The 21,543-nt window shown below is 42.9% G+C and overlaps 2 protein-coding genes across 2 annotated transcripts; one reads left to right on the forward strand and one right to left on the reverse strand.

Moving 5' to 3' along the window:
- The first annotated feature begins 22 nt into the window (after positions 1-22).
- LOC105380434 lies at positions 23-1,129 on the forward strand. The gene has a single exon (XM_011550001.3). It carries the CDS (start codon positions 168-170, stop codon positions 1,074-1,076), a length of 909 nt encoding a protein of 302 aa, XP_011548303.3. The 5' UTR covers positions 23-167; the 3' UTR covers positions 1,077-1,129.
- A 5,395-nt stretch (positions 1,130-6,524) lies between these two features.
- LOC105380460 lies at positions 6,525-20,697 on the reverse strand. The gene is made up of 27 exons (XM_048623642.1): positions 20,496-20,697; positions 20,173-20,231; positions 19,800-19,933; positions 19,257-19,386; positions 18,813-18,917; positions 18,235-18,328; positions 17,704-17,820; positions 17,335-17,561; positions 16,929-17,046; positions 16,422-16,673; positions 16,146-16,258; positions 15,654-15,863; positions 15,029-15,140; positions 14,655-14,769; positions 14,187-14,326; positions 13,544-13,672; positions 13,257-13,337; positions 13,030-13,161; positions 12,656-12,732; positions 12,308-12,457; positions 11,809-11,967; positions 10,670-10,770; positions 9,819-10,005; positions 8,968-9,159; positions 7,675-7,780; positions 7,153-7,288; positions 6,525-6,769 (listed from the first exon to the last, which is right to left on the reverse strand). The coding sequence occupies exons 1-27, from the start codon at positions 20,520-20,522 to the stop codon at positions 6,621-6,623; spliced, it is 3,552 nt and encodes a 1,183-aa protein (XP_048479599.1). The 5' UTR covers positions 20,523-20,697; the 3' UTR covers positions 6,525-6,620.
- Positions 20,698-21,543: the final 846 nt, after the last annotated feature.

Genomic DNA, 21,543 nt, shown 5'->3' on the forward strand with positions numbered 1-21,543 from the left:
TTTAGGTAAGCATGAAATTTGAATCAGGTGACCGTACCTACAGTTAGTTCGTTGACTCAAACATTTGCTGACTACGACAAAATAATGAAGGGAATTCATTACTTACAACACATTTTAGTGCTTTTAATTTCATTCACCAACCGGTGTACTGGCAAATCATTATCAAAATGAGACGGGAAATAATTTTATTTCGTGCCATATTCCTGTTCGGAATCGTACATAGCCTTCCGATTGGGCAGGAGTTCACACCGTTGCCGTTGAGCACTTCGGATCCAGTAGCAGACAAGGAAGCGTCATGGACACCATCATGCCAGGACACGGACGACACCCAGTGCATCAGCAGCCACGAGGCAGGCTATCGCCTTCCCATCCAGGAGTCGGACTCATCGAGCAGCGAGTCAGTGGAGCACACTGACTACTTCACCTATCGTGACGACAGCGCGCCCCCGCTGCAGGAGGCAGTGGACATCGAGACCCTCCCGGACCACCAGGTGCAGCCCCCGGTCGTGAGCTACCTCCCACAGCCCCATATTCACGCCGGCTACAGGAAGTACAGGATCATGAATCCCTTCGTGTTCCCCCGAGTGTTCAACTCCTTCAGCCGACTGCGGCCAATCAGCGCGCTGCCCCGCGTGCACGCGACCCGCATCCTCGGACTGACGCCATTGGACGAGCGGCTCGAGCAAACCAGGTATGACGTCACGGACGCCGAGCCCGAAGCGTTGCCTAGCAACCCGCGCCAGCAGAGGATGTCCAGATTGACGGAAGAAGTTGCACCAAGAGATGGAGACTATGTGGATCCGTATCTGGCTCAGTTGGAGGCTGACGCGGTGATGCCGAACATTCTGCCGACGATGTCGTACGTGCGGGACGCCGGTCACCTGCCCCACTACGGGTCTCCGTACGCCGTGTACCCGGGCCGGGCCGGGGGCTGCGCCCAGCCCATACTCTTCAGCTGCTCTCCGCAGGTCACGCGAGGAGTTCTGGCGAGGCACGTGGCTCCACACTCCTACAGACAGCCGGAGCCGCAAGCACCACACATGCATGATGACATTGATAACAGCATTCAGTTCTAGGTACAGGAAATTTGATAAGCTTGGTTGTTATTGTTATTATGAGTATGTGTTATTGAATAAACATTTATAAATTTTATTATATTTTGTTTTCTTCTTTTCCTTGGCAACATAGGACATTATATTACAGGACCTATACAATAAACCTTCTATATTACAATAAGAAGTAAGGGTAATCAGACTGTATTGTAGATTAGGGTAAATATTTTATTATAATATGCCACATAGCGTGTTGGTAACATAATAGGCGTGTCGACAGTATTACATTATCAAAGATTTAATGACTTTAGAGGAAAATACACATTCAAATGATTTAAAAAACTGATTTAGTTTTATTAAAAAAAATGAGATCAATAAGATTTTCAATAAAATAAAAGAGTAAAATACTGCAATCGGCCATATTGACTGAAACGCCAATCACAGCGCATGACGTCATACTTATGTACGCTTCACTGTGTTTTGATGATCGACTTTATAACACGAATCTATCTTTAACAATGGAACCAGGTTTTGTTAAGGCAAACAGTGCAAATTTGCCCAGGATCGATTTATTGATGTTGGGCGAGTTCCTTGCAACAAATAAAGAATTTTGCTCTTCCGAATTTAGAAACGTGAAAACCTCTTTGTAAGTTTATTTTATTAGTATTTATCTTTAACTCTCTCTCTCTCTCTCTCTCAGCCTTCTGTAGTCCACTGTTGGACATAGGCCTCTCCTAACGATCGCCACCCCAAACGGTCACCCGCCATCTGCATCCAGCGGCTTCCCGCTACCTTCCGCAGATCATCAGACCAACGGGTTGGGGGGCGACCGACACGCCGTTTGCCGACACGGGGTCTCCACTCCAGAACCTTTGTACTCCAGCGGTCGTCGGCTCTGCGGGCTACGTGACTAGCTACGTTATCTTTAACACTAGATATAAATATGACTAAGTAGCAATCAAACTCGTTTTAAACTCGTTTACTCGTTAAGTTTATTTCGCCGAAGAAGTTTGTTTCGTAAAAGTTTCTTTCGCCGTGCAAGCTTTAACCATTTATCTCTTATTATTTTCTTGTATGGGACATGTACAAACACCTTGTTGGGTGTCGTTATTGATGTATTTTTGCACTGAGGCACTGCACACCACTTATAAACTTTAGAATTCATTTTTAACACAAAAAATACGCAGTGTTTGTTTACTTTGCTGTGGTAAACAAATTTGACGTACGTAAGTGTGACGTCACACACGACGCCATGACACGGCGAGCTGTTTTCGCGCAGTATTTAAAAATGATTATAAAAATGGCTTTAAATTTCCAAAATCTTAAGTTTATTACCGAAATAAAGGTTTTGTTGTAAACAATAGATGGTTATCTGCATTACGGAAGAGGATTTCAAAATCTTTCGCCTTGCCTAAGCTGGACTTATAGGAGTATGCATATTGTAGGAGTTGCAACCGAGGTGCGTCGTGAAAGGATGATAAAATTATGGAGGTCATAGTTATCGGACATTGACATTCCTGAAAGGAGTGCTAGTTTTTACACCGTTCAAGTAGTGGCATGTAAACGCGAATGGACAACATTTCATTTTCTTTACGCTATATTTTTATTAGTTATTCGGAAAGTTTATACAAAATTAGTGGACCCGTATTTTTTAATTTTGTATATACATAAATTTTTGCATGTTATTTATAACTTTAAAGTTAATTATTTTAAAACCGGAAGTGAAGTCACACATTTTATTTTTGTCTATTGCCTGAGTCTCGAAAAAAAACATAAATGACACTGACAAGTGACATTTAAACTTTGTTTACATGCCAACCAACAAATGGGTCATTTTCAAATGACCTTGATATTTCTGATGATGGAAAGTAGGTACTTATCATGTAAAAAAATAAGCAGAAGCATTTTTTCAGCTGTGTAGGCGGTGGCATGCTCTGGGACATATAATACAGAGGTCATCTCTTAATAATAAATAAAAAAAAAAGTCAGAAAGTGTCAGAACAGAATTAATGAAAATGACCCAAATAAACAACAACGTCACGATAAAACTTCAACGTCAATCAAAAATGAAAGTGACAGTTACTTTGTTTTTAAATCTATAGGCTTTGATCATCAAAATGCATCGCACCTGATGCATGACGTCATCAGCACTTTTTTACTATTTTATGATTTTCTCGAAAATGATACATCCAAAAAATACAAAAACATTTTTTTTGTGGCCTTTAGAGCTAAATCTCGAAATGGTTTTCGATTTATAGCAGCTTTAGTCTTTTGAAAAGTTGTCCATTTGAATGGGTCGGGAGAGTCGCCACCTAGCGGCATACGCGCTGCACTAGGAAAACGTTTACGAGATAGAGCCGTACGAGGTACGAGTACTCATGAAACATGTAAGTATACTATGTATTTAATAAACCCTGATTGTTACTCGTTTCAGCCCATCACGAGTGTCCTCCAGGCCAGGCGCTGGACCTCGACCTGCAGTGCACCGCCACATCCTTCGACCAGATCAAAGTCGTCTCATCGCTCGGAAATAACACTGTGTATGCGTTGAATGTCGACAACCAACACTAAAGCTAAATATCTGAGACTTATAAGCTAAATATTTCTTAGGCCCTGTTTCACAATGTGCTGTCACTTTGTTAGTATTTCTTCGACAGTGATAGCATGTATTTTATCTCACAGGTAGCCACTAACCAGGCATTGTGAAACAGGGTCTTAATCTATTTAGAGAGTGACCCCGCAGACTCTACGTAGGGTGTTATCAATCAGCAGAATATTAAGTCAACAAAATCTTCCGTAAAAATATATCAATCGTTTTGGAACTCAATTTTTTTGTTATTAATTCCCCTTTTTCCTCCATATTTTTTTTATCAATGTACAAAATAAATAATACCTATCTACCCATATACCTTTTTTATCACAAAATCGCACTTCGTTATCTGTTGCATGAATGGGCATTCGCATATATATCGGCATGGCGTGATATTTTCCAAGAAACCGCTTTTACTATGTAACTATTGCGTAGTATTTTATCGAAAAGCGTAAAATCACTGTAAATAACAATGAATCTCGTAAATAAACCACTCCTTGTAGTATCAAACGCATAAAAAATTGTCTCAATATTGGTAATGCGCTTGTAGAATCATGTCTTCGTATATAATCATACTAATATTATAAAGTTTGTAAGTCTGGATAGGTGTATGGATGTTTGTTACTCCAAGGAAGGGCATTTTGGTGAAATTTGGCATTTAGGACGCTAACACCCTGCTAACATACAGGCCACTTTTTATCCCGTATCCCCACGGGAAAGCTTTTTAAAGCAAAATGAAGCTTGCGAGCATCAGCTAGTGTAAAAAAATTGCTAATATGTAATACGTACTTATATTTTCTATTAAAATCTTACCTTACTTAATACCTACAAAGTCGATAAAAATCACAATCACACATCCAACGCAAAACATTGATTACCTACACAAGCTGACTCACCCTCACCACATCATGACGTAGGTAGTTCACAAACAAACACACAGTCTGCAGGGAACCAACATTTCCTTACCAAGAATAGGGAACCCACTTCTGACGCAATAACAACTATTAAAAACCGCCAAAGGAAGGTCACTTTAGCTTGGAAAAAACCGCTATCATGTAAACAGTACTTTTAATACAACGAGATAGAGTTGAGTGGCTAATGCAGCCGTTTTTGGTAAGTATGCCAGAGTGACCCCTCCGATAACATTGGAAAACATTTATAAGGATCCACCGACACTTTAAAAGATAGTAGACATTTTGATGCCAAACTATCGAGTGTGTCTGAGTTTAATAAGTAAGTTTAAATAACCAAACGTAAAAATAAATAAACCAGAATGAAGCAGATAACAATAGTTGTGATGATACTGCTGGTATTGTCAACTTGTGCTGAAGCGAGACATATTCGTCCGAAGAATGATATAGAACTGACGGCACACGACGTCAAAAGACTGGAAGAATTACTTGAATTTTATCATGATAGAGAAGAGTTTAAAGTGGTAAGTTATTGTTCAATAATAAACTCATAGAGGTAATAGCGAACTTGAGAAGGAAGGTTTTAGTATGATGTTAGTGCATTCTACATAATCACTGTGTTTCAGTGCATGCACGGCTCTTTTATTGATAGATAAACTTCACCATAACATGCATTAAACTTATGAATCTACGTAGACAAAGAAACCCATACAACCCCTTCAGAATCACCTAGCAGCAGTATACTAACCTAAGCTTTACAAAGTCTACAACCAGCCTACTATTGTAAAAAAATCCTAGCTACAAATAAGTGTTTTTTTGACCATGGAGTGCTTAGCTCTACAACCGGCCTACTATTGCAAAAGTTCCGACCTCCTATTAACTCGTTATCTCCTTTTTCCAGAAACTTCTGGAAGACCCTAACAAGCCGTGGTACGTGCCCTACAGGTCGGCGCGGTCCCGGGAGCCCTGCGACGACGGCTTCCGGAGGGACATCCTGGGCATCTGTCGGGAAGTGTGGGATTAGAGATGTAGCCCATTTGGTTTGTTAATTTAATTAGATTTTAGAATCTAAGTAATTGCTGGGGTACTTATTGTAACCCCAAGTGAGGAAAAATTTTGTATCAAATATATATTTTTTGTAAGTACCTAAGTGCAATGTTAGTTAAGTTACCTACCTGGTAGGTATTTATAGTATTCCGAAGAAGTATTAAACATTAGATTGTGTATTTGATTAGAATACGAATGTTTCATGTATTTACTGAAGTAATCTTATGTTCATTTAGAATTAACTTATACTTAACTATGTTTAACTTGTGATATTAGTGGTAAGTAAAAATTAAGTATATTAGATAAATAAATAAATGCAATAAACATGACAAAACCTTACAAATCTGTTTTGTTTACGCACTCAGCACGAAGATAAGCACAATAGATTATTATGATAGACGTTCGACATTGAAGATACTCTAACGATAGATTATTTCTAACTAATTCTATTGGTAGATTATTTCAGTAAACAATTAAAGATGTTTCATGTTTAATTTCACCCTAACCCTATCCTAGCTACTTATACACCGTGTTCTACGGATAAAGTAGAAAATTTCTTCACACCTGATATTTCTGAAACTTTTCCAAGGATTAAAGTTTAATTACGTTTTTTGCGCAAGTCAGCAGCAGAGCACATCCATGCAATGTCATGATGGTTTTTTGTAATCTAAGATATTGACTTAAACTAACTACTCCAAAAACAAAAACATGAAATAGATTCATTAAAGTTTTTATAAACATCACGTCCATAAATAACACATTGACAATAAATAAACACACAACACAACAATATACCAACGAAACAACCACCAACAAATGAATACTTACGTCAGAATTTACAAAACACGCCATCAAAATTAACACGGAAATTTTGCAGGTTAATACCGAAAGAGTAGGGTGAAGTTACCGAATACCGGCAGGTCACATGAGCGAGGCAGGCGGGTGGTAGGGTGACGTCCCCCTCATCCGTCAATTTGCAGGCATCGAAACAGTAGGGTGAAGGTACCTAATACCGGCAGGTCACATGAGCGAGGCGGGCGGCAGGGTCACGGCGCCGTGGCCCGACAGCGGCGACGGCAGCGCCGCCACGCCGCGGATCCACGCGCCACGCTCGCAGCAGTACGACTCCACGTTGTTTAGGGCTCTCATGTATATTGTTGTTACTCCACCTGAAAGGGGAAAGCCGAGAGGAATAACGATGTTTTCTATACATATATGTCAATATTATGAATAGATAGATAGATAAAAACTTTATATGACATAGACAGCAATAATAATAAAATCAACCATGAATGATGTATTTCAGCTCAGGTACTCCCAGGCTTGCTGCTCCTATTTACACAGGAGCTAGGCTGGCTGAGCTGATGGTGGATATATTTTCCAAGGAAAGGATCGAAAGGATAGAATAGATAGAATAGATGGTGATATGGTAGAAGGTGAATATAAGCAATCACGATGAGTTGCATATCCAGACGACTAACCAATAATGATCAGCTACATCCAGAAACTAACCAATCACGATAAGTTATACGTCACTATTCAGATCACTAACCAATAACAATAAGTTGCGTGCCGAGGTACGCCAGCGCGTGTCCGTGGCGCGGGATGGACAGCTCCGTGTGCGGGCGCCACTCGCGCGCCGCCCAGTCCCACGCGTCCACCGCGCCCACGCTGCTCGCCGACTTCTCCTGGAGACATACACTACGTGTTACTGTCAGTTTATCAAAGGACATTGGGCGTTTTGAATGGCAATTTTTCTTATTATTTACGTTTTCCGATTGTTTTGAATTAAAATAACTACAGAATATTAAATGTGGTCGGTAACACTATGATTTAAAAGTAATTTGGTTTATGTTCGCGACTTTGCATAAAAGCGGGGCAAAAACGATGTCCTTTCAATTCAATCCTCAACTTGTCTTGTCTTGCCCTGCTTGAACAAAACCGCCATTATACGTCCGGCACACCCTAGGCAATGAGCGACTGACGCTAGGCTGACTGGCCAAGACGTAAGTCCAGCGGCTGGACGATTGTCCTACGCTCTGTTTGAGCTCTATAAAAGGTGTAAACAATTTACCTTTTCTGATAGTCTGCCAGCTCCACCGACAAGATAAAGTTTGTCATTCATGGAGAACAGCGTGGCGAAGCATCTCGGAAACCGTAGATGGTGGATTTCGGTCCACCTGAAAATAGAACATATAAATAATATGGGCCTTACCACAAAAACTTAGACAGTATTTAACAAATGTTTAGCGCTGTCAAATGCCTTCAAAATCTGTCAAATTTCGCTTTAAGCACTAGTTAAACAGTGTTAAAGTTTTTTGTGGTAGCACAGTATATGTTTATCTAATTTACACAGCGGTTTCTATCACACTTCAGCCGACCTTATAGTACAGCAGTGGACCAAGCAGTTCCACTCTCCTACCACTAGATGGTTGTATTACCGTTATTTTTGTTGCGCAGGCGCAGGAATTATTTCTACAATCATTTATCTAACCGTGCACCACGGACCACATCGAAATCCAATCACATTGAAATAAAGAAATTTGATTGATTTTGATTTGACATCTTCTAATACAAAGGTAGACCAAGTAGTTCCACATTGCCACCAATAGACGGCTATATTACCGTTATTTTCGAGAAATTGCCATATTAATTGCGCAGGCGCAGGGAATGTTTAAATTATACTACCTACTCAAGTCTCAAGTACTCACTCGTTAGTATTAGAGTTATAGCACTCCACAACACTGCACAGCGGCCTCTTCTTCTCCCCAGTCATGCCGCCGGCGACCCAGATGTAGTCGCGGTACTTGGTGGCCGCGGCCGCCATGCGCGCCGTCTGCATTGAGCGCACGGGCGACCACGCACAGCTACTAGTGCAACAGTGGTGCAAATAGTTCCTCTTTTCACCGCTAGATGGCTCTTTAACCCATTTTTTTTAAAATTATATTAAATATTGTGTATTTGTTGCGCAGGCGCAGGAAAATAATTTCTTTAGTAAGTACTCACTCGTTAGTATTAGAGTTGTAGCACTCCACCACACTACAAAGCGGCCTCTTCTTCTCTCCGGTCATGCCGCCGGCGACCCAGATGTAGTCGCGGTACTTGGTGGCCGCGGCCGCCATGCGTGCCGTCTGCGTCGTGCACACATCGCTTCTATTGCAACAGTGGACCAAGAAGTTCCACTTTCGTGCCACTAGATGGCTCTAATACCGTAATTTTCGAGAAATTGCCATATTCGTTGCGCAGACGCAGGGAATGTTTTTTTAAATTAGTATTTAAGAAACATTCACATTAGTATAATTTCTTACTTAATACTTTAATTGGGTTTGATTGCGCGCGTCCTCACACTACCTACTCAAGTACTCACTCGTTAGTATTAGAGTTGTAGCACTCCACCACACTACAAAGCGGCCTTTTCTTCTCCCCGGTCATGCCGCCGGCGACCCAGATGTAGTCGCGGTACTTGGTGGCCGCGGCCGCCATGCGCGCCGTCTGCATCGAGCGCACGGGCGACCACGCGCCCGCCTTCGGGTCGAAGCGTTCCACTGAGCGGAGGACTCTGCGAGAGACAAAAAGAGTGTGTCTAAATAATAATAGCATAACTAGCACAAGGGGACACGCACACTGCTATCTGATCGGAACTTCGGCAGAGCTTGTTAATAGCTTGAGAAAATCTGTCACGCCATTGCGGATGACTTTTATAATACAAACATCAGCACTTGTAATACAAAATAATTTGTATAATCGACACTAGCAAACCTTTCGGACTATCCTGTAGAAAACCCATTGAAGGACTGTAGGGTACAGCACAACAAACCTGCCCTTCTTGTCCTGGCCGCCTATAGCGTACAGCGCCATCTTGTGTGCGACGAGCGCGAAGGTCTTCCTCGGCGTGGCGAGCCCGGCCTCGCTGTACCACGCGCGCGACGCCGGCTCCAGGCTCCACGCCGTCGCCACCACCGCCGACTTGCCGCGCACTAGCTCAGACTATGCTACTGTTGTTCTATGAATATTGGGAAATTTGCGCAAGAATTGCGCCGCCATGACACTTTTGTGAGTTAATTTTTTTTTTTCAGTATGAGTTTTGCAGATTAAGATGCTTTAGCACAGTTTTCTCACAATTTCACTCTATAAAAACTGTCTAAATATTTGAATTGTGTGGCATATAAAGACACAGTAGCACAGTTTTTTAATTACAGTCTATGGAACTGCACAAACCTGCCCTTCTTATCCTGTCCGCCTATAGCGTACAGCGCCATCTTGTGTGCGACGAGCGCGAAGGTCTTCCTCGGCGTGGCGAGCCCGGCCTCGCTGTACCACGCGCGCGACGCCGGCTCCAGGCTCCACGCCGTCGCCACCACCGCCGACTTGCCGCGCACGTCGTCGTCGCGCGGGTCAGCGCCGCCTGGCGGGGGGTTGGGGAGTTATGCGAAGAGGTCCAGGAGGGTTAGAGACGGGGCTCGCGCAGCAGCCCTCCTAAACTTAGTTTTTCGTTATATAGAGTGAGGCCCCCAGGCCAGCCAGCCGTAAAAGAAAAGTCTTGTTAATACAATAGTGGAGAATTTTATCGGTTTAGTGAAAGTTTTCAGGTGAGTTAAGTAAAATTTCAGCCTCTATGCAAATATAATGTCACTGACACATGTAATCATGGCGATTGTATCTTATTTCAGAACCTACAACCAACCATTCTATTTCATTCAAGTCTTGAATCTAGAAGGACCCGTCAGTTTGTAGCTGCTACGTATATTCGTAGCCAGGACTGACCCGCCCGTAGCCGCTACAAACATTCCTAGCCAGGACTCATAGCCGCTACGAATATTCGTAGCCAGGACTCGCCCGTCCGTAGTCGCTACGACTATTCGTAGCAAGTAAATTAATCGTAACGTTGGAATTGATCTAATGCTGCTGCAACCCTACTTATTACTCTTATTTGCGCAGTTGACAAAACTTCCATTGGCTATATTGGTTAAATAGGCATTTTATAGTCAAATACAGCAAAAAGTTTGGCAAATATACTGTCCATACATGGAACACGAATATGAAGCTTGAGATACAGTAATGTAACTTGCCCACAAGATAGACTCGCCCCCGGAGGAAGGCGACGGAGTGGTGGTGGCGCGGCTCCGGCAGCTCGCCCACGCAGTCCCACACGTTCGTGACGGGGTCGAACCTGGGACCAACGAGTGACGAGTAAATAAATTAACAGAAAAAAACTAACAATAATAAGATTTAACGAAAGTTTTTCTTGCTATGTGAAAGGATATTTAGGAAATCAATTCCAACAGTAAACTCAGTAAACTGTATCTTTACTAGTTACGTATTTAGACTGACTGCGCTCCCGACTTTAGTGTTACCATATAAGTACTCGTAAACAAGAATAAGCCTACCTATTAGATATCTAGAAGGCATTACTTACTTACTTACTTATTCCCAATCTCCGCTGGGGAGCAAAGGGCCGAAGTGAAGCGCCGCCATTCTTTACGATCTTGGGCCAGCTCAGAGACATCCGTCCAAGACATCCCCGCCTGGCCCATTTCCTTTTTCACAGAGCGCTGCCATGTCTCTCGCGGTCTGCCGAGTCTTCGTTTACCGCCCTCGGGGTGCCATGTCAGCGCTTCCTTTGGGACGTCTTCAGTACGCCTTAGAACGTGTCCTATCCATCTCCATTTGCGTTCTTTTACGGTTTCTGCTACAGGTTTTTTATGTGTTCTGCGCCAAAGTTCCTCGTTGGAGACAAAGTCAAACCAACGGATCCCTAGGATACTGCGTAAGCATCTGTTTACGAAAACCTGTAGCTTGTTCGTGGTTTGAACCGTTTTCTTCCAAGTTTCGCAACCGTAGAGGAGAACGGTCTTTACGCACGCGTTGAACAGGCGGATCTTGGTTTGGAGACGGAATGCGGAAGACCTCCACACTGGGCTTAACATGGCAAAAGCTCCACGGGCTTTGTTGATGCGGTTGCCGATATCCTCGTCAGTTCCACCATTTGGTGTGATTTTGCTTCCCAGGTAGGTGAAGGTGTCAACATCTTCAATGGATTGGCCGTTGATTTTAAATGGAGTACGGTCCGCAGTCCAGAAGGCATTGGTGCGGACGAATACGTGATGAGCTAGCCTGCTCGCCATTGGTGGGCTGTATGAAGCACTCTGTCGCTATTCATCTATTATTTGGCCGCTATTTTGGTAACTGTTTACATAGGGTTGCTTACCTAAAGATGTCCTTGCCGGTGTTCCGTCCAGTCCCGTACGTGGTGTGCGGGTCGATGCCACCGAACACGAGCACGGTCTCGCGGTCCCAGTGGAACAGCGAGCCCGGCGTCACGTAGTTCTTGTTCGGAGGACCCAGTGCTGAGGTTGAGAGCTTGTTGCTGGCAGTTTGTGGGAGAAGGAGAGAGGGAAAAGGTTTTTATTCAATGCAGTATAAATAAAAAAGTATAGTGCCCAATAGTGCCGTATTTTTATATTTTGCGCACGTAAAATAGAAAACCATAACCCTCCTTTTTGCTTTGCCGTAGTCGGGTAAAAAGACTTAAATTATTTTAGCCCGTAATTAATCCACTGCATGTTATCAGCCTGCCAAGGCTGGAGGGTTGTTTCAATTATCTTCACGTTTTTTAGGCGTATTGAAGATTGAAGAACATCAATCTTTTATAAAACTGAAAGTTTATGTAGAGGTATATGATGAATGTAAATAAAAAGCTATTATACCAGTTATTCCTATAAACCGAGTCCTTGCTCTCGTGAAACAGCGAGATGGAGGGGCTCTGCAGGCGCCCCTCGGGGCCGGGCTTGGCGTGCTCCTGCCGAGACGGGTACGTGTGCGGCTTCGTGGGCGATATGGGCGCGTTGCTTGTTGCTCTGGGATAAGAAATATTTATAACATTATCAGTTTATTTGACATCTCCTGGTGTAACTCAATCTGCGGTCACGAACCTCCGCGTCACTACTACAGGCTGTAGATGTAGAGATACCCAAGTAATTACATTATTTGTGTTTACTTTTTCGGACCGGTGTTAATACGTCAAATGCTTGAATTAGTAAATAGTTATTATGTACTTAGTGCCAGCGAGCGCGGCGGTGGCGGCGGCCAGGTACGACGCGGCCACGCTGTGTCGCCGCTCCTGACCGTACTCCTGCAAACGAAAATACGGATGAGGATTTCTGTTTATTGATATTGTATTCCGGTCAACCCCAAAAGTAAATCTTCATCTTATCTGATTGACAAAACTAGAGCTAGACTAAAAATCAGATTAGTCTCAGTCGCTGCCTCCCAGGGTGCGCTGGACGTATATCGTCAACAACGGATTTGTCAATTGTCACTCGACAAGGCTCCTTTCGTGCACCTCAAGCAATTTAAAGGTATTCAAAGGACTTCAAAAAAGGAGGACGTTCTCAATTTGTCCCGTCTCAGAATAGCATAGAATACGTGCCATCCGTCGGTCGCCAGTATCCGTGCTAGTCTCGCTGTTGGTGGTGCGAGCTTCCTCAGAGTCCCTCTCTGGAGGGTCGTGCAGCTGCGAGTTTTTGAATATCTGCATGTTCAGCTTCTTTGAAGGACCCTCCTGAAAATACCGTTACCGATGTAGGTAGCTATAGCAAGCATTGGATTTTGGAAGCGATACCACTAATAAAATATAATAATTGAAATTGTAAGTACCGTGCAGTGTGCTATTTGGAATGTTTGTCTTCGTTGTTCGGGGTTTGATGACCTTTGATGTTCTGCAGACTTTTGGCGTTCCTGTATAAAGAAAATTATTAAAGAACTTAGGTACAACGTACGAGTAGGTGATATAACATCTTAGTAAGTAAATATTGTGAGATACATGTCGGTATTTTATTTTAGGTTCTTTTGTTACACCTGCCCAACACAAGGGGAGCTAAACTCAGATCTCGCTCCACCCCAAAACTGTCCCTGAGCCGGCCCTGCCTGCATCATTATGTTACCTCCATGGCGGCATCCTTGAGCGTGTCTCGGTCTGGGCTGCGCGGCCTCCCGCCCTGCAGGTTCAGCTCCGGTATACCCGTCAGCTCGGGGGACCCCGCGCTTGGGGACCCCGCGCCAGGGTCGCGAGACTGGAGAGAACAGAGATGGAGGAAACCGTATAGTTGAAATCCCTTCGGAGGTTAAGGACAGAGTTGTGGTATAGCTTCTGTAAGTAAGACTTTATCGTGTAGATCTAATTCGTGCGTAGTAGTGTGACTTTGTAGTAACCAACTGCAACATAGGAAAAAAAAGAAGTAGGTACGTTTTAATTCTTCTGAAAAATTAAAAGATAGCTTTTAGCAAAGCCGCCGGCAAGAATACCTGATTATAGGTGTTTGAGAAAGTCCTTCAACGCGATATACGACGTGATAAACAGAACACTCATCATAAGGTTTTTATTACTCTTAGATAAAGGTTGATCGACTCCAAGAGACTTGAAAAAAAGTTTTTTAACTACACAAATGTGTAAGGTGTATGAGAAATGGAAACAGGATATGCTATGCCAAAATGGGGTCACAACCACAACTGTTCATTCTGGATATTTTTTCTTGGAAAACGAAATCCTAATCTTGAATTATTCCCGTGGAATATGGACTTAGATACCTTTGGTTTACATTCAAAGAACTCGTTCATATTGGGCAGTCCCTTGCCGTCTCCGGTGAAGGCTCTGAGGGTCTGTGGCAGCGGGAAGTCGAACTTCGACCTTCTGGAGTCAGTGTTGTCGTCTGTGCCGCGCATTGTACCTGGAATATATTTCACTTTGTAGCGTGCACATCATTCTAGACTAGCTATTCAGATAGCATCAATATGCACCCGCCATCGTTGTATGAATCCGTAATCGTCCCGTAACACATCTTTTTCAATTACCTATTTATGATAAGATAGTGCTAATACCAAACCCGTGTTACATTTCTATAGACATGTGTTTATGCAAGCTAAAGTGGCAGTGGGCTGGTCATATCTGCCGAAAAACCGATAACCGTTGGGGTAGATGCTGCGTTTGCCTATTCGTGGTCTCGGTGGATGATTATTGGCTGATGATGATGATGAGACATGAGTTTCAGGGGGTACCTGGTATATCGTCTCTCCTGGAGAGCGGCATGGACGCCATGTACTCAAACATCTGCTCCTTCGGCACCAGGAACTGATCCAAGTATTTCAGGAAGTCTTTGTACGTCACGTGATTCTGAAGGAAACGAGGAGAACTCATCAATCATTGTCGTCAGGTGACTGGCAGTCAAGCTCAAGAGCCTACTCCAAATCTGGAGGGAATCGCGATAGCAATTCTTTGTAACCTGGTGGATGATCCCGGTGGGAAAACAGCAACGGGTAACGATATTATGTACAAGATAACAGTTCAAGCAATGCACTACCATGTAAATTTAGTTCATGATGCAGAAGAAAGAGCAGTCGGATTACATAAAAATAAATTAATTAATGTATACCTTCTCTTCACCAATCCAATTCCTTTCTGCCGGCTCTGATAGTCCCAAGACATCGATCCAGTGGTAGTAATTCTTCGAGTTGTTTCCGTACCAGTATTTTATTATCACATAGCTGAAAATAAAAAGAAATAACTGATCTGGTTGAAGTTAGTTCTGGATTGGAAATCATATTTAACAAGCGAAGGGAATAACTGCCACAGGACCATAGACTTGATAATGCAGAGGTCAGCAAGTTGTATATTTCTTAGAGGAAGCTACAACTTACAAAATGCAGGCTATTGATAAAAAAATGTGCTTATAGTTAAAAAAAAACTATGACAAGATAATAATAATATATAATAATAATATGTGGGGACATCTCACACACGGCTATCCGACCCCAAGCTAGGCAGAGCCTGTGTTATGGGTATCGGACAGCTGATATATCTACACAAATACATAGATAGATACATATTAAATATAAATATCAACACCCAAGACCCGAGTACAAATATCTGTGTTTAAACAAATATCTGCCCCAGCCGGGAATCGAACCCGGGACCTTCGGCATAGCAGTCAGGGCCACTAACCACTACGCCATTCGACCGTCTCGAAGGTACACTATGTACACGAAAATGACACTCACGCCAACCCATCATCAACCATATGCTGCACCTCCGGGTCGTTCACAATCTCCAGTATCTCCGCATTGTCAGGGTTCCTCTTGATGTCCACCAGCTGCCACGGGGAGATGAGTCCGAAGCGCACGCACCGCATCACGTCCACGGCCAGCGCGCGCCGCTCCGCCCAGTCGCCGTGCAGCCAGCGGACCCCAGCCATCAGGACTTCGATCTCACTGGAGGGTTGTGGGAAGACAGAAAAGGAATGTGAAAGATGAAGAGGTGGTAAAACAACTTGACGGATGCTTAAACATTAAAAATCATAAACAAATTGCTAGGTGAAGTGCAGGAAGTCTTCAAACATGTTAAGTAGTTCATGTAGTTAAGTTCTTGCAATAGTAACGTGTACGGGATTTTGCAAAATACTTATTGCTCTTTGAAAGTGGACAATACTCGTCAAATCATCAGACATCTTTTCATCGCAGAGTTTTCATTTACAATATTTACATACATCTCACCTGGTAACACAGATGTAGTTAGACTTGAGGAAGGTCATGAGTTCCTCGAGCTCCAAGCTGAGGAAGTCAGTGGACGCCACCAGCGGCAGGAAGAACCGCATGATCCGAGGAACCTGGAGGAAATTTCAAACTTCTATGGTGTCATCATACTGTACAATAACATTAAAAGTATGAAGATGAATTGTGAACCATTGGTAAGGTCTCAGGGTACGTGATACAAACACGGAATCCTTTAAGAAAGGCGTTTCAACCTACACTAACATGATCGATATTAACCATTAAATCCACAATAGAGCTCAGCCCTCGAGTCTTGGCCTCCCTGTACAGATTGAAAGCGGTGTCTTCTGTGAAAATATCCTCATTGACGATGAACGCCCAACATTGCTCCTCAAGATCTTTGACCGACAGGTACTGGGCGGCACAGAAGAGAGAGATAACGTTCTCTCGCTTCAAAGTCTTGTTGCTGTCCTGCCCGCTGAAGATCATCCATTCGTATAGAGTTTGGAAGGCTTCAGGAGATACGCTGTTCTGAAATTAGGGCAAATGAAAATGACATGATTTACAAGAACGCATAAATCGTAATCTCTTGCACAGGTAACTTGCAGTTGAGCGAGCCTTTTGTTATCTATCAAATCCAATTGGCGCTTCCGGGAATCAAACACATTACGATGAGATTTCAAACCGCTCTATAGATAATATAATATGTATTATGCACAGAATAGGGAAATAGCTCTAATTTTGGTTCATAAAAATAATAAACAGATATTTACAGAAGGTACTAACAAGAGGCAGCTCGACCTCGCGGTGCGGGTTCATGTGGAAAAAGGTGGAGTACACCTCCAGCACCACGTGGTGGCAGTGGAACTGCTCGTCGCCGATGTGCACCACCGTGTCCGTGTTACTGGAAAATAAAGTAATTTTTATGTGACTCTCATCGTATTTTAAGCGAAATGGCCAATGAAATAGGAGTTGAAACTTTGGTGTTAAGGAGTTTGAAATGGCAACCAACTCTCCACAACAAGTCTGCTGCTGGCTACAGGAGGTCCACAGGGCTCAATACTAGGACCACTACTGTTTAATATATAGAACGTTACATTCGCTCTCTGGTAATTCCCCTACCACGGCACCAGGTTCAGTATCCCCAGCTGGTTCAGTATCCCCTATCTACAACACACACAAAAACTCTTACACATAATTATGAATCCTCCTGATAAACTCTTGCACCAGATCCTGTTTCTTCGGCAGCGTGACGTGTCGCCAGTCGACTGCGGCGCCGGCGCCATACCCCAGGCTCTCCAGGTCCCGGTCTTTGCCGGGGGGCCGCGCCGGTCGCTCCACCGTGGTCTTGAGGTGGTACACCTGGCTCGACAGGTCCCGGCTGCCGTAGATCATCTGGCTTTCCATGTTTAAGTCATTCTGTAAGGGAAGATGGTTCACTTATGGTGTGAGAGTGGAATTTTAGTGAAGGTTCTAATTCAAAATAAGCAAAGTGTTAAAAAGTAATAAGTGACAAGCGACAAGACTGTAAACCTGTCGGTAAAGTAAGGTCAACACTCACCAAGTTCTGCCCCAGGTCCCCGGGCTCCACGCCGGAGTTCCCCTGGAACTTGACCTGCACCTGCGCCTGCGAGGGGTCCGCCAGCAGCACGCCCACCGTCGACGACTGGAACACCACCTGGAGTACGAGACGTTATGGTGTCATCTGCAGCTAAAGGTCTGACGTCATCAGGCTGTCGACCCAGGCCTCTCAGAAACTGCAAAGCTCACATCTTTCTAAGATTCAGCCCAAGTTTCACCATACTCTGTTAGATCATAACAAGGGATTAGTTTTTGACTTTTGACACTTCTGTCAAGGGATAACGTATAATTTAAGTATGACATTAATGTAACAGGGCCAGGGGTGTTAATGATCTAACAGACTATGGTGAAACTAGACATTAGATGTTAGCAGGTTCATCGTATTTGTAGAATCATTAATGGATTTTCATTTCCTGGGCTTAAATGGAAAATGCTACCTTCACATCCGTAAATCTTTGTAGTGAACAAGTTTAAACTACCGTTTTATTATAGGTATCGGATTAGTGTTTACCTGATTTGATTGCACTTTTAAATTTCCACTAGGCGTAGATTGAAATGGAAACGCAGCCCCGTGCCTGCTAGCCAGGTGGTCGATACTGCACTCACTGCCGAAACATAGAAAAATCTTATAATTAATCATGAAAAGAAAACAAATACAAAGTAGGTAACCATCACGATGCATTTAGGTACCTAAAATTATAATTCAGGTAGCAGTTAAATAAATGTCTAAGATACAAGTAAAATTCAAAATATCATCTTCCCATTTAAGTACGTGTTTTTCCAAGCTTGCTAATGCTAACGTCTACATGAGGAGAATTCAAGAGCCCGTTATGAAGTACATCACTCGAATCCAGGCCAGACCTAGGTCACCGCTAGTACTTTACAAGGGTTCTCATTAAAATACTTAAAACGTGGAAAAAAGCCTAGATTTTTCTTTACGTTTGCTGCGGAAAAAAATAGATTCTTCTAAAATTCAAGTCCTTTTCAGTAAACTATACAAACGGATATTTGTATGGAAGTGTTGTCTAAAACTACTGATCTTCGTCCTTAATTTACATATATGTATATACAGATTTAGTAGGTACTTGCCTGGAGTTTTCAGCGCACGAGGAGATGTGTGTGTCCGCCCTCATGTACTCATTAGCAAATTTAGCCCCGGCCGTCCCTGATGTTACACTCTTCTTTTTTTCTTTTCTGAAGGAAACGAACATTTCAATAAATAGTAAATTAAGGTTTTCAGAAATAGTTTACGGTTACATGTCGTGTCATAGCAACACATAACGGGATTCAAGGAAGGAAATAAGGCTGACGAGGTAGACTGAATGTATGATTAGTTTCTGTGATTATTTCTTGTACTACTTATAGAGAGGGAGACAGTCAAGAGTAAACTTCTATAAGAGCAGCATCAGCATGATGGCACGCAACATGGTGAAGTGATTGCACTGGCAGTGCACCTTAGATAATGAGACGCTTTATTGGCTTTGCTCCAACATATTATAAACATCCTATTCTGAAGCATCACAGTGTTCGTACTTAGACTTGACATTCCACGACATGTGTGGGTGCTGGTCCCGGCGCTCCCGGGGAGTAGCCGCGCTGTCTCCGGAGCGCTCGCCCCACGAGCCCCGACCGCTGTGCTTGAACAGGACGAATGCTGGGAAGTCTGGGAAATAGATACAGTTTGGTTAGTAGCCTCTGAAACGTAAGTCTTGCTTGACGAAATTTAAAGTTTTGGGGAGCTATCACGGTATTGGTACGATTAATGCAACAGATTTCAGATTGATCTGATTTCATTGAGCAAGACTAGCCTCTAGCGTAATGCCTCCTCCTGGGATTGAGCGTTTTACATAGTACGTTTTAAATAAATAAATAAATAAAGGACGAAAAACTATTTGGCCAATAAAACTGGACGGACCTATATTTAAGGTTGCATCGTGCAACCTTGTTTATCACGAAACCTTCATGATAATTTCTCCGTCAAATACAGTCCTACAATCGGTCAAACAAGTGTGTAATATGTACCGAAGTACTCATAATAGGTAGGTCGTAGGTACTAATAGTTATTAAAAATCTCACTGTAATCGCTAGGGTTGGTGGTAAGATCAGAGAGAGAGTTGCTTCGGTGTAATTTAGGCTTGATCAGAACTTGGTAGTTGTCATGGATGTTCCGTAGAGTGGTCGACCCGCGCTGCTGAAACACCTGTGAAAGTCTGAAAATATGGTAACTTTCAGGGTAATTGGGTCGATCAAAAGTTTAAAGGTTTATTTTAGTTTCCTGGCAATCGCTAGCCTATAGAGAGTACCTAAATAGGAATTCTGATATTACTGAAAGAAAGTCGGAAAAAGAGGAAGTGGGTTAGTGGGTCATCTTGTGAGTGTTATCTAGGTTCGGTCCATAAACTGTAAGCATTACTTATTATAGGTAAGATACATTTTAAATTAAACATACTCAGAGTTGTGGCGAGATGCTTCTATCCGTCTTGCGTATGAGTCTTCTTCCCTATTGACCTGAGGATACACAAAATATTGCACATTCTGATTAAGTTTCGTTACCAATAAACCGCCACGCCGGTTAGTGGGCCTTTTTGGGCTTTATATTTTTATGAGGATTTTCGTGCTGCTAATTGGGGGTTCTAAATTAACCTTAAAGTGCCTTTCCACCAGAAACGTGCTAAGCAGCAGTTTGCAGCAACGATGCCGATGTGCGAATTTATATAATAACAGCAGGAAGCAAGGAATAGCAAATTGACTGAGTCACCCACTTCAACTCACTTTTCTCTCTCGTCCAGCAATTTTCATCGCAGTGTCATCAAACGCGTTATGAGCTTCCGGCCACCATATCGCACATAAAACAGCTTTTAAGGTAATCAGAAATGTCCAAAATCCAATAAATATGGGCTGCAACACGACGGCAGATAAAATTTGTGTTTTGCGAAATTTGACAAGAATAAAAACTTTCAAAATATGACGTTCAGTGACCAAAGACCGCGAGTTTTTAGAAAAAGGTTACCTCTCAAACTTATTTTACTGGCGGGCCGGAGTGTGGTGGCCCGTGGCTGGGTCGGTTCGGTTGTGAGGAGGAATGGAGGAATATCCTGGGCATAGAATAACAACTTACCGTTATTCTATGGTCCTGGGTCAGGCACGATTCGCACGATGCTGATCAGATCACTTTACTCACCAATGCATATTACTGCAGGCTTGGCAGGAACTTACTACTTATACTTAGGGGAACCCGGGGTAAGACGGGGTCGCTAAGGGAAAATGAAAAAGCAACAGGTATTTATAACCACAACGTTATCAATTATTTATGGCTCATTAGGAACTTAATAACGAACACTTTGGAACAGCTTTTTCTAAAAAAGTAATCCTTACTATTGACTTATTTTAAGAAATGTAAAAAAAGGGAAATAAACCATCTTGCCCCGTGTACGGGGTAAGATGGGGTAAGTATACTATGTGGGGCACAAAACATACAAACAACACTTCTTCTGTGTTTTTATCGTCAACACCAGCACCTGCAGTGTGAGCCCAACGCCTGCACCTTTGACAATCAACCCAGTTTTCCTTAGATTTAAAGTAGGACTGTTGATATCCTCACAGCAGAGGTAGACACAGTCATCTTCGTTGTTATTCTTCTTCGTAGGCAGTATCTGCTTTGTGTTTTTAGTCAACTTCCCTGTAGCCCTTTTAGAGCCCTTCTTCAATGTCAAATATCGGGTTGGAGAAAAAAAAAACTTCACCAAGCTTGATCCATACACCGTCTTGCCCCTCCAAAATTACCCCATCTTGCCTCACGTTATATTTTTTATAAAAATAA

This window comes from Plutella xylostella, chromosome 10, assembly GCF_932276165.1.
Source record: "Plutella xylostella chromosome 10, ilPluXylo3.1, whole genome shotgun sequence".
Taxonomy (NCBI): Eukaryota; Metazoa; Arthropoda; class Insecta; order Lepidoptera; family Plutellidae; genus Plutella; species Plutella xylostella.

What these genes read in the sequence shown, in the direction of transcription:
- LOC105380434 (XM_011550001.3), top strand. Translation starts at nt 168, where the DNA reads ATGAGACGGGAAATAATTTTATTTCGTGCCATATTCCTGTTCGGAATC.
- LOC105380460 (XM_048623642.1), bottom strand. Translation starts at nt 20,522, where the DNA reads ATGAAAATTGCTGGACGAGAGAGAAAA. An exon ending in TTGCTGGACGAGAGAGAAAA is followed by an intron (nt 20,232 to 20,495) that starts GTGAGTTGAAGT and finishes GTGTATCCTCAG; the next exon opens with GTCAATAGGGAAGAAGACTC. An exon ending in TACAACTCTAATACTAACGA is followed by an intron (nt 7,781 to 8,967) that starts GTGAGTACTTGA and finishes TTCTATTTTCAG; the next exon opens with GTGGACCGAAATCCACCATC.